The 12,294-nt window shown below is 39.1% G+C and overlaps 2 protein-coding genes across 2 annotated transcripts in view; one reads left to right on the top strand and one right to left on the bottom strand.

Annotated features, from left to right (window-relative positions):
• LOC111328758 (uncharacterized) overlaps nucleotides 1–12,294 on the top strand; it is a 209,563-nt gene that overhangs the window by 96,262 nt on the left and 101,007 nt on the right. The gene's annotated exons all lie outside the window — the stretch shown is intronic.
• On the bottom strand, nucleotides 1,600–11,726 carry LOC148724977 (uncharacterized). The gene is made up of 7 exons (XM_088731704.1): nucleotides 8,755–11,726; nucleotides 8,095–8,482; nucleotides 6,218–7,728; nucleotides 5,988–6,115; nucleotides 5,497–5,617; nucleotides 4,718–4,800; nucleotides 1,600–4,440 (listed from the first exon to the last, which is right to left on the bottom strand). Exons 1-7 carry the CDS (start codon nucleotides 11,713–11,715, stop codon nucleotides 4,401–4,403), a joined length of 5,232 nt encoding a protein of 1,743 aa, XP_088587830.1. The 5' UTR covers nucleotides 11,716–11,726; the 3' UTR covers nucleotides 1,600–4,400.

The raw sequence follows: 12,294 nt of genomic DNA, 5'->3' as shown, positions 1-12,294 counted from the left end.
AATGTGGTTATGCAAGTAACGCCTCCTGTTGTTCTTTGTACAACGGTTTGAAAATTTTATTGTAGTAAACTGTTTATGATGGATGCGCTATTTTCTTTTACCCGTGTGTTAATTTTGCTTTGGTGAAGCCTGTTCGAGAATGTGAGGAACTTTAAAAAACAAATCCAGGCTCAGGTGGGAAATGTCTTCGTCTGGAAGTGTAAATTGCGGCTCAAAGTTCTAAGCACCTCCACGAATTTTGCATGCCGTCACTTTAAGTGAACGGTTCGCCGAGGAAAGAAATGTTAACTTGTCGAATCTGTCATCTACCTCGGCAAGTTATTTAAGTGACGGAAAGATTTAGTCACCGCCATTCTTTCCGTCTTTTTTTTAAGGAAAGTTTTCACTGTTAACTTGTTGAATCTGTCGTCTACCTCGGTAAGTTATTTAAGTGACGGAAAGATTTAGTCACCGCCACATTCTTTCCGTCTTTCTTTTTAAGGAAAGTTTCCATTGTTGACAAATATACTTCATAGCTCAAAATCGGCGTTGCGAACGTTGCCTGACTTCAAAACTAGTAAAAATCATCTTATTTCTCTGGTCACATGTTTTGTTTTAAAATAGTAAAGGAATTATATTCTACCACTTAACTGAATTAACGAAAACACGAAACACGCTAACCTGAAAGATCTACTGAAATTTTGGAGCAACGTAATCAGCAAGATTTAAACTTTTAATAGCCGTAAGTGTAAATTGTGATTTACCGATTTATATCGTCGCCAGACAAATGTATTTATCCGTCAGCAAAGCATTTTACTGTCATCATTTCAAATATAATACTCTGTTTCTGCGAAAAGAACGACATAGAAAATCCTTGAAAATTCTTTATTTACTAATTTAGTTTTGCGAATGTCACAATGGCACACCTAAATGAGACCATGTCAGTCAAAGCGTTTTTGTATACGTAAGAAGAAACAAATTACTGTGTTTATATTATAATAAAGGCATAAGAAAGTTTGTGTTAAGGAGGCTCGAAAGGGATTTTTTTGACCGCGCGGAGAATGGATTCCAAGATACACGCAAGCTAATTACTCGCGAGAGAAATAAGCGATAGCGCGCGCGATCAGACCCGCGGGCGAAATGTAAACAAACATGGCCGCCATGAGCGTTTCAAAATTGCCGGCACCTCTATTGTTTCCAGCGGAAGTGGTTGTTTGAGAAACAAAAATGGAAAGTTTACTTCTTGAAAGCAGGTAGGAAAATGTTCGGATGGCAGGATTCTTGCCGAAAGTGGTCAAAAAAAATGTTATTTAACGATCGAAAGGAGGATGGTGAAGTAGACACCCCATCAATAAAGTCGCGTCGAGTGCATTCGGTAGATCTTTGTTCCGCGAAAAATTTAAGTGGATACCTCTGAGTGCTACGATTTGTTTCGCATTGAATTTGATTGCTAATAAAATGAAATGAACGAAAACTTTCCTAAACAACTCACTGGAAGATGAAAAGGAAAATTAAATCATTGTTGGATCCAGGATTGTAAACATTGACAGTTTTATTAACGGAAATGGAGAAGTGTAAATGTTGCCATTAAAATAAACATAACTTTCAGTAAACAAGAGATCGTAAAAATGTAGATGAGACTTTAATTCTAATTCAGCCACAGACGGTAAAATTAAAATAAAATATTCATCTTTAACCTGTGAGAAAGATTGTTAATATTTCCCTTGATGAACTGTAAATTACAACTACGAATATGCAAACTCGCATTTGTTAAGAAAGGATTGCAAAATTTGTTTTGTTTTCCAATTAAACGGAATAATGAAAGTTCACGGTTATGACAGTGGCAAAGAGAAAAAAAGAAAAATGAAGCCAAGGCTTGTTCATACCTCTAGTACCTCGAAAATTATAGAAATTCGCGAAATCTGTGACGACCAACAAATTGCTGATGTATATGAAACCCTAATTTCCGCTGAGTTTGACGCTCGTGACAATCTGGAAGACGTCAAAGCAAATTATTTTCACGCAGTCCAAATTGTTTTCACTCCTCCACTTCAAATTGCACATGAACAATTATATCGGTCAATCATGGTAAATGTGCATCGTCGAATGAGGCCTTCGATCAAGCCATCTTCTCGGAACAGCGACAAGATACCATCCGGACGTTCGATGGAAAGCTTCATCTTTCGACAAACTTGGTCCAGAAGCTGGCAGATGCTGGTTTGTCTCATGTTACACTACAATCTCTGTTCGAGAAACTCAACATTTAACGGCCTCAATGGAGTACTGGCATTGGCGCCATGTACAAAATCAACTTGTTATCATATATATCGAGTTCAATTCCGCTAGAGAATTCTCTCCGGAGTTTCTCTCCGGAATTTCTCTCCGGAGTTCATTTCCAACTGTCGTAACGGTAAGCAGTCTGAGTCTCAAATGATGACTCGCTTTTCAGGAATGTGTAAAATCACAAAACAATGTGAATCCATCTTCAGGATGAACGATTTTTTCCGCACTGTGGGCATCCGTCGATTAATCGCGCGGACACGGACTCATCTTCGCGAAAATGAGCCCTTGAGTCAGCGGTATCGTTTAGAACGCGTGACCGGATATAAAAGTGTGAGCTAAAATTGCAAAAACCGGAAATAAAGTTTGCTAAGTTGATGAACTAATATCTCGAAATATAATATGTCAAGTCATTATCCTGATTATAAGTTTGACAGTCCTGATATCTTTTACTGATTGGCACTTGCTGTTAATTGTGGAAAACCCTTTCGAGTCTCCTTAAGTAAAGAAATCGCTAAAAATATCTTAAAGACCCTTTATTACAAAAACCCTTAAAGACTCTTTATTACAATTACGCAAAAAATCAAATGACAGACCGAAATATTCTTTATAGTGTACGATAAAGACATATTATGGCTAGACTTAAATTTCTGCTAACTTAAGAATTCAAGTTCCTTATGGGAAAATCACTTGCTAATTTTTCAACATTACAGTGAAACTTTTAGGTAGCTTTGAGCGCCAATAAAATCGGAATTACATCCTTCCATTTAAAATTTTTATATGCAAAAACTTCGCTACTAAAAAATCTTCAGTTCATTACATTTTACAAGGCAAAAAGTTTGTGTAGCCCAAGAGAACAGATTCAATGGAGAACTAGACTTCAATTTTTGTTACCTCCCAAGATCCGGTCGCAAAACCAAAAGAGGTGCTCTATGGTTTCAGATTTATGATAACAGAGAAAAGCACCTGTGGCGATCTTTAAAAACCCATTTTCATACAACAACACATCGGTACCAATAGTTCTATGAAATGTCCTAACTTGAAAGCTTCCTAACTCGCTAGTACTTGTGCATAAGAAAGGGATACCGTATTGAGTTGAACTGATTTCTTGTTAATGTACTTCAGATAAAAAAAATGTTGGATACATGAGCCCGTAACATGCCAACATCGTAAAGAAATAGAAAACTACTTGATTTAAAGTTTTTAAAGATGATTTTGAAATATGACTGTCAAGTTACTAGTATCGGCGGGAAACAGGCCCTTTGGCTAACTCTAATCAATATGGAATACATGCAGTAATTTATAGATAATCGATGATAGTAGTTTTATGATTTCGTTGTGGTTGTTTTTTTGTTCTTTTTTTCTAGGGTGTCGTTTCAAATGATTTATTCAGATCAAAGAAAACACGTGTAGTGGGTTAATTTAACTCAAAATAAGGAAAACGACTGACTAAACTTTGTCGACTCAAGAAGTGTTTCTAAACAAAAGTCATGTCTGTCACTTCAGATGGATAATTATAAATAAATGAAGTTTTGATACATGAGCCTGAGGAATTCTTAAACCAGACTTTCTTTATTTAAAAAACAAGATCGAAATCGACAAAATGTTTTCCCGCACTTATCTCAGGGTTGATAATAAAAAACGTCCGTATTTGACAACTGGCGGTAGCATTTTGAATTTGAGTATTGGGATCCTAAATCACCTGCTCCTGTTAAGCCTACACATACTATTTTCATTCTTTTTAGAAATGTCAAACGTTAACCAATATAAAAAGGTGCTCATCAGTCCAATTAAATAAAGGCTAGACAATAAATGGATTAGAACCCGGTCGGGAGTAAAATATGAAGGCTGATAGTCCGGGTCAGAGAGGTGCTGAGTAGTTATTACTGACATTTTGACAATCAAAGCGTTAGCCGACTCTGATGATGAGTTCCGGTTGTCAAAACGTTAGTTTATACTACCGCCAACAGTCCTTCCCAGGACTACTCTCACCTGAGTGACCAGACCACATATCCTCAATGTGAACGGTAATTAAAAACAGAAAATTTCGTAAAGACTATTCCTTGTAAATGCTCACGATTTCTCAAAAGAAGAAGAGAGGGGCCTGAGAAAGAGGCTGTCAATCACTCATTGCCACCTCTCTAACTGTATAGAGGATGACGGCAGATTGGGCAGCTGCGACTGCAAATTAAAAGGAAATATTTCATGAACCTAACTAGCTTGGAATAAATGTGAGAATATTAAGATCATGATAAGTTTAGAGTTGGGCTAAAAGTAAAAGAGTCTGCAATGTTCATTGTCGACCCGACTTGCTGTGGAGTCCAAACTATTCCAAGGCTGCATGCAAAGAGAAATATTCTCTCAAGTGTCGGAGACCAAAACCAAACTGCTTATACAGCCAATCAGAAAGTAGTTAGTTTATTGATGAAAGAAATGATGTCACTTTGAGCATACTTACACGCCGTTTTGTACCATTGCAATTGCACACTCTCTGTGAACCTTGTGTGAGCATGGCAGAATTTGACAACCGCTAAATGCGTCCTGGAAATAAGGGTTCGAAACATGTTAAATATCTTCAGGTATTATCAGTATTACTTTTACCAAAATTGGTTCTTCTCATATTTCTTAAAACGCTTTCATATACACTGAGAGCCATGCTAAGAAGAATTAAAGTGCTCTCCTTGTATGATGCTAGATTTCTTGCCAAATAATTGCATGTACCAGATGTCATTTTCAGTATCCAAAACAAGGCTGTTTTTACGACAAAAGGGAAAAACCTATTGGCCAATATCCCCCGAGCAGAGTTGATTTTGGATACAACCGCAGTCCCGCGAATTTATTCTCTTTGAACAGTTTTCAAAAACCCACGCTCTTATGCTGTAGAAAATAAACGGTCAAATGTATGAATGGTACGAGAAAACATTTACCTCAATGAAATCCAGACTCAGTGGTAGTGGAAACTCTATAGCTTCTCTATGTTAATTGAGCATAAACACTGACCCACAATTCTAATTCTCTAGATAGAACGCAACAAGCGACGTAACACTTTTCAACGGTTTGAGAACACAAAATAAAACTTTTGACAGTATAACCGATGACCAAATCCACAAACATTGAGAAGTGATAAACAAGACGACGTGACAAACACAAAACGCGGTGAGACGAAAAAAACAGAGAAAACCCCTTCTCTAGAAGTTTTGCAGCGACAAAGGGTTAAACCGAAGAGTAAGTCATTACCTCTAAACAGATGCAGCACTCATCATGTCCTGAATTTTCTCGGCAAGAATGTCTGCCTTCCAGCCTTTTGTCCAGACAGACGTTACACACATCACAGTGGAAGGAACGGTCCTTGTAGATGCTGAACCGAAAATAAGAAAATTACTCTTTAGGTAAATATTCTAACAAAACCCAAAATACCTCAGTCAGCAATGAAATTCTAATGCAAAATAGAAAACCTATATTTCTACTCGATTAAATTTACGCACTACAGAAAAGGGAACCAAATGAGAAGACACTGGCAGTGGTAAATTTCATGCGCGTATCGATCAGGGGTTTCCCTCTCTTATTCAACAATGAACTCGCACCGAGATTAGCGACAGAATTATCCATTCCCGCGGTAACACTTGGTATTGAAGCAGGCCAATTAATACCTTACTATTTTGGAAAACAATGATATTGTAAAGAAAACAACAAAAGAGGAATTTCTTAAAGAGTATCGTTTCACCTACCGGCAGATACCACATTTTGTGCAGTGATATGGATTTTTGTCTGTGCTTGTGAAGTGTTTACATACAGAGCAGAAATATGCCGAGAACTTTGTTTTACATCTGGCACAGGTGTGGGCATCCTGGTTGATCTTGAAAATAAATCAACTATTAAAAGCAAATCGCATAAAGTGAGATGCACCATCTCTATTTCGACATTTACAAATCTTTGAATGAATGTCATATTCATATACCTCTTGTTGATGGCTACAAACAGAGCACTCGACAAAGTATCCCTCTCTTGCTTTGGAATTATCATTTGGACACCCAGAGTTGTTATGGCAACGATGACAAGGAAAGAACTTTCCACAGCATGGGAACTTGACACGACAAAGCCGCTGATAATGTTCACACAGCCATTGTTGACTCCCAACGCCAGCCGAGTTTTGAGAGGGTGTTTCTCCTCCATCGCTTATCGGGTCTCTGGCTTCTTCTCTGCTATTCCTGCATTCCGTTTGTCTTGCTTCACTTGCCTCCCTCTCTCTTCTTTCACGTGCTTGTTGCTCTTTCCTGGCTCGTTCTTCTTTTTTTCTTCGCTCTTTCTCCTTCATCGCCTTTTCTTTTATTTCCCTTTCTTTCAAGGTTTTTTCGACAAAGGTACAAGTTTCGGCCACTCTTTGCTCCAAGTCAGCTAGGGAATCATTACTTGAGTGTGACGAACCATCGTTCAAGACACCCAGTGGCCCTTGGTTAGCCGTGTCCTGATCTGCAAATGTTCTTGTTTCCCATGTCAGATTTCTGTTCATGACTCCTTGTGGTAGAGCAGAGATTTCCATTTCAGGAGGGACCAAGCTTTGTGCAATTGAGGTAGTGTTAGATACACGTGCAGGATTTTCATTCATCGCTTTAAAGTCACAGTTTCTCTCCCGTTGTACTTCAGGGTCAATACATTGATTCTTGACTTTTCTCTGTTGCGGAAAAGAGGGAGTCTGGGCCAACAGCGCGTTATCATTGACTACAGCATGCGGAGTTACCACTACAATTCCCGGGTCATCACTGGAAAGGGTTTGGACATGCTCAGATCCGTTGCAGGGAGGAGAAAGTAAAGGGCGAGTAGGTACTGGTAGATCCAAAACTGCAGGGTCAGGACAGAAGGAGCCAAGAGGATTTGGACCTTGTGGGTCAGCAAATACCTTTGAATTTTCAAAATGAAACGATGGAGCTTGACAGGGGTAAATACCTTGATAGGCTTGCTCGTAAGAGAAAGAAGACGGTCCATGATGCCTTGAGAAGGTTTTGGAAGACCCTTCATTGGCGTTTTCTGCTATATTCCACATGTCATCGATAGGAGTGGTAATGCTACTGTCATCTGTATGACGAGCAAGGAAGCAAGGCTTTATACCGAAAAAGGTTGATTCTTTTTCATCGATGATGTTTTTCATATCACCTCCTCTTGGTGGAAACTTCTCAGACTTTGCGTCTTTATCGTTCCAGTCGGTAACCGAATCGAGATTCTCGTAACTTGGGCCGCTGTCAGAGAAAGATGGATCTTGTCCTCCACCCCTTAAGCCTAGAATCATCCCATGCTTTGTGTTGTGACTTGTTCCTGATAGATCCCCTTCATTCTTGTTTTTACTCTCCTGAGAAACCTTAAGCGACTTTGAATCGACTTTACGTTCTTTAATTCGTCGGTTTTCATCTGAGGCATCATTGCAATAATTGGTGGCGGTAGCGGCTTCCTCTTGAAAAGGTGATTCAGCAGATCCTGTTGAGGAATAAGAAGGATGACAATTTAAGATTTTAGCTATATCACTCTAGGTTTTTTTGACTGTATCATCGACTTCATCATCGATAGAATTCCCTTTCAAATCATCAGTGTGAATACACTTCTCAGGATGTCTTTTATTCTCAGGTTGTTTGCCATCCGTCTGAACTTTGAAATAGGCGGTAGGGGGTGGTGCTTGATTTTTCTGCCCTTTACCTATTTCATTGCTTCTGTAGTTGAAGTCTAAAGCACTGAGATACGGCATGCTAAATCTCTCTTCATCTGAATTTACAAATTTTGGAACTTTTCTTTGGTGTTTTTCTAATTCTGAATCACACGAACATATGGAATTCACTGATAGTTTACCTGTCTCTCCTGGTTCTGATCTTGGTATTCTGGAGACTTCATCAGCACTTTCTTCACCCGAGGATGATGATGATGAGGATGATGATGATGATGAGGATGATGATGACGATGAGGATGATGATGACGATGAGGATGATGATGACGATGACGATGTAGGTAATGATGATGACGTACTTACTTCACTGGATGATGACGTAGGCTCCACCACATTTTCAGACTGGTCAGAGTCACTGAGATCTGTTTGGGTACTAAGGTCAGTTGTCGAGGGAATACTCAAAGAATCTGTTTGTGTCCATGATTCCGACATAAATGACTGTCTGAGAGGTAAGGTCGGAAGAGTAGAAATACGGTCTGGACGTTCGGCTTCATGCTGCAGCATCTGGCACTCCTGAGAATGGAACGAATTAAAAATCATAACCATTACTAAACATTAACTTCTGAACATATTATGGCTATGTAAGGCAAAGAAAAGCTGTTCCTTGGTTTGAAAGAGGAACAATTTTAGACTTCTCTAATATAACGTACAAATCCCTGAGGTTAGCTCAAAACGCAGTAAGAAATATTCTAACTATGACCTAATCATATTTTCGATTTTCTGCTTTATATTGGTAAGCTGAATTTAACTTAAAGTTTGATACATAAAACTTTCAAAACACTTACTCTCGTTGAAATATCCCTTGCGTTTCCATGCAGATGTGACTCAGTACACCAGGCTTTGTCAATTTGTGTCTCGAAATTAATGCCAAAGCTACGGGCACATTTTTCCATTTTGTCAGCTATGACCATCTCAATGAGAGAGCAATTGCACTGTGGAACTTCTTCTCGGACAATCTCAACTTTTCTACGGCTTTGAGAAAAGTGAACCAACTGGGTTTTCACTTTAATTGTGTCTTCATGGCACTGCATTACGATTTGCCCAATGATTGGACCTTGGATTCTCAACACGAGTTGACTTTCTTTGACCACCATGTCTACAACCTCACCAAGCTCATACTCATTTGTTAAAATTTGCTTCAAAAGCTTTCCGAATAAAATCTCCGCAATTACTTTGTCTTGCAAGATAAATGCTAGGCTTCCTTCACAAGTGTTCTCTGTGTTGACGAGTATCGGAGATTGCCTTTCAAATTCTGAACCATCCTTGGCTGCCGATAGCATGAGTGGCAAAAGGGAAAAATGACCAGAAAGCTCAGAAAGAGAGGTCTCCGCAGAGTCTAGGAGTCCCAATTCTATGAAATATTGTGCTGCTAATTCTATATTTTGATGACTGCATAAGATCAAATGGGGCAGAATGTCTTTTACTGCATTCACACTCCTCACTTTTATTTCATTTAGTGCTGAGATATCAACTCCCTGAGATATTGGACACTTCACGAGAAATCCGCAAGGTCCTTTGCACTGAGTATTATCAGTTTTGAGCACCGAAGTTTTGAAATTTTTCCTCGATCTCCTTTCTCCCGAGTTGTCTTCTTTATGTGGAAATTTTGTAGTTTCCTTGCTTTGAAAGTTACTGGGAGCATCTTCATCGTTTTTGTAGGTGATTTTTCGATTGTACATCGCCTCAAAAGGCGTCAAGAAAATCAGATTATGCATGAACTTCTTGCCAAGGCATTGTATATTCGAACTAAAAATGGCAAACCGAAGTTCTCTAACGAGCAATGCATGAGTTACCTGCGGGGATTCTTTGTTTGACAGAGAAGAAAATAAACCATGCACAGCGTCTATCATCTCGTACATTTCCATTTCTACAAACGACTGAAGGATTACTGCTAGACCAATCATCAAGTTTGTAGTTTCGTCAAAAAATAAAGTTTTGCTTTCCGGTTTATCAACTCTCTTCGCTTTTCCCTCGATGAAGTTCTTTAATCGTCCGAATTCAGTTTTCAATCTCCCTTGAACTTCCGGGAAGGTTTGACTCGTCCTGGATTTTAGATGACACACTACAAAAATTACTTTCAGCAAAATGACTTCAGAACAATCAAAATGATCATAAAGCATACTTGCATATGTACACGAGAGAAAGAGAAAAGCGACACTTTGTTTAGCTCCAAGATTAAACAAACAAAGACCAGCTTTCAACCAGTTAAAACACAGCTTTGCATAGAGGTCCTCGGCAGCAAGGTGATAGACGAAGGAATCCCCACAATCCTCACTACCTGAAAGTATTCCTGGACAATCGTCAAGATCACCCGGTTGATGCTGGTTGAGAACTCTGGCTATTTCCACCCCAAACTCGGAAACCAGACATTCAAATTTTACTTCCTCTTCACTATTTGTATCAGGAGAAAGTTTTCTTCCGCCTCTCTGAAACAATTCTAAGACTTTTGGCTTCAGATGACCCTCAAGTGATACCTGGCAAATCCTTTCTACATTTTCCAGAACTCTCTGACTATGTATTAAAGATTTTTCTTCAGATCCAGCCAGCGATTCCAGCCTCGCAAGACCTGCATTGCATTTGAGAACATCAGGGTGAACAGAACCAAAGGCTCTGGTGAAAATCTCTAATGCATCGGTGAAACATTGCCTGGAGCGTGCAACGTTTTCCAAGTGGAGGAAAACAAGTCCTTGCATCGACAGAATGGAAGCACGTGTTGGATGATCCACACCACATCGTTTACCAACAACCGGTTCAAGATACGAGAAATAGCTACAAACAAGGTCAAGATTACCTTTATACAGGTGAATGTCGGCCACAGCCTCCACAATCGCGACTAACGAGTCTAGGGAAAAGTTTGCACTAACATCAACAAGTTCCTTCAGTCCTTGCAAGGTCGAAATCTTAGTATCAATAACTGTCGTGGTTCCACTAGAGGCTTGTAGCATCAAACGAACTAAACGCATTTTTAGCAAAATGCAAGTTAACACTCCCTTACTTTGGTCTAATTCTGTTTCACAAAATGTTTTCAAGTTTTCCAGTTCGTCCAAAGCTTTTCTAAGATTTCTGTTATCCATAGAGGTTAGGGCTTCATTGTAGTCAACGACTGCAATGATTCTTGGTTGTATGGCAAAGCGACTCACATTAGAAAGGAGATCATTTTTCAATTGCAAGTCAGCTGTATGGCTCCTCTGAGCCTGATACACTAGTCGTATGTTATTACCTATTGTTACGATTGTCTCCTCAGCAGTTACACACTGTTTTCCATTTTTGACAACCTCAAGAGCTTTTTGAAGACTAACTTTTGCTTTTTGAAAACTTCCTTTGATTATATACACGCAACCCAAGTTATTAAGGGCAACTCCAAGGCTAATAACTGATTCTTCGGTTTGTTCAATGTACTCTTTTAACTGCTCAAGTACTTTCTCAGCCATATCAACACAAATCGTGATCAAAGCTACAGCACCAACGACATTGGCAAAGCGGACAAAGAAGTTGCTCTTGGGAGACGTTTGGGGCAACAAAATTGCTCCAGTTCGAATACTCCACGCCACATTCTCTATCGATATTTCCTCTGCCCTATTTACTACCTCTATCTCTTGTAAACTGGGTTTTGAAAACTCACATGGCGTCAAGTCTTGGAAATACCGATGATTTTTTTGCAGTGATCCTTTCGCTTCAACCAAGCTGCCCTGTTGCAGATGATAAATCGTTGATTTAAGGAATTCTATTCTGTCGGGAGGATTCATTTTCCTTGTGTCTAGGAAAGAGAAAACAGATGGCTCATTTGGAGTGAGATCCTTTAACTAAAACTTATCGAAAGAGTTCTTTGCTCCACCACAAAACTCATTTTCGGTTGAACTAAAAAATTAAAACTTGAAAAAGCTGATACTTGAACGGTTGATACTTATACGGTTTAAGAAGCTTAGCTTGCTGATTCCTATTTGGATCGGACGTCCTCATGCAATTTGCTAATTGTGTTTATATTGGTCAAGTCAAATATGCAAATCAATCATTCTAGGACTCCAAAAAGCATATGATTACGTGAAGTTACTGATCTTTCGACGGACTATGAGAATTTAGTTACCACTACAGAGGTGGACATAACAAAAGGTTGTCACTCGTTTGTGAAACGCTTGATCGAGTTTTCTCTTTAACATATTCTTATAAAGTAATCATTGAAGTTTGCGCAGAATTGCAAGTTAGACAAAGTAAAAACACTATAGTAAGCGTCTATTACAAATTGTTCAAAGTTTATTACCTCGTTCGTCCGTTTTCTTTTCTCAGAACGCATCAGCAGGTTCGGGCCCAGTGCAGTTATAATTCGC

Source organism: Stylophora pistillata, chromosome 8 (assembly GCF_964205215.1).
Source record: "Stylophora pistillata chromosome 8, jaStyPist1.2, whole genome shotgun sequence".
Taxonomy (NCBI): domain Eukaryota; kingdom Metazoa; phylum Cnidaria; class Anthozoa; order Scleractinia; family Pocilloporidae; genus Stylophora; species Stylophora pistillata.
The sequence above is the reverse complement of the archived record's forward strand: the minus strand, read 5'-3'. Positions and strand labels throughout refer to the sequence as shown.

What these genes read in the sequence shown, in the direction of transcription:
- LOC148724977 (XM_088731704.1), bottom strand. Translation starts at nt 11,715, where the DNA reads ATGAATCCTCCCGACAGAATAGAATTCCTTAAATCAACGATTTATCAT. An exon ending in ATCAGAACCAGGAGAGACAG is followed by an intron (nt 7,729 to 8,094) that starts GTAAACTATCAG and finishes ATTCCTCAACAG; the next exon opens with GATCTGCTGAATCACCTTTT. An exon ending in ACAAAATGTGGTATCTGCCG is followed by an intron (nt 5,618 to 5,987) that starts GTAGGTGAAACG and finishes TTTTCGGTTCAG; the next exon opens with CATCTACAAGGACCGTTCCT.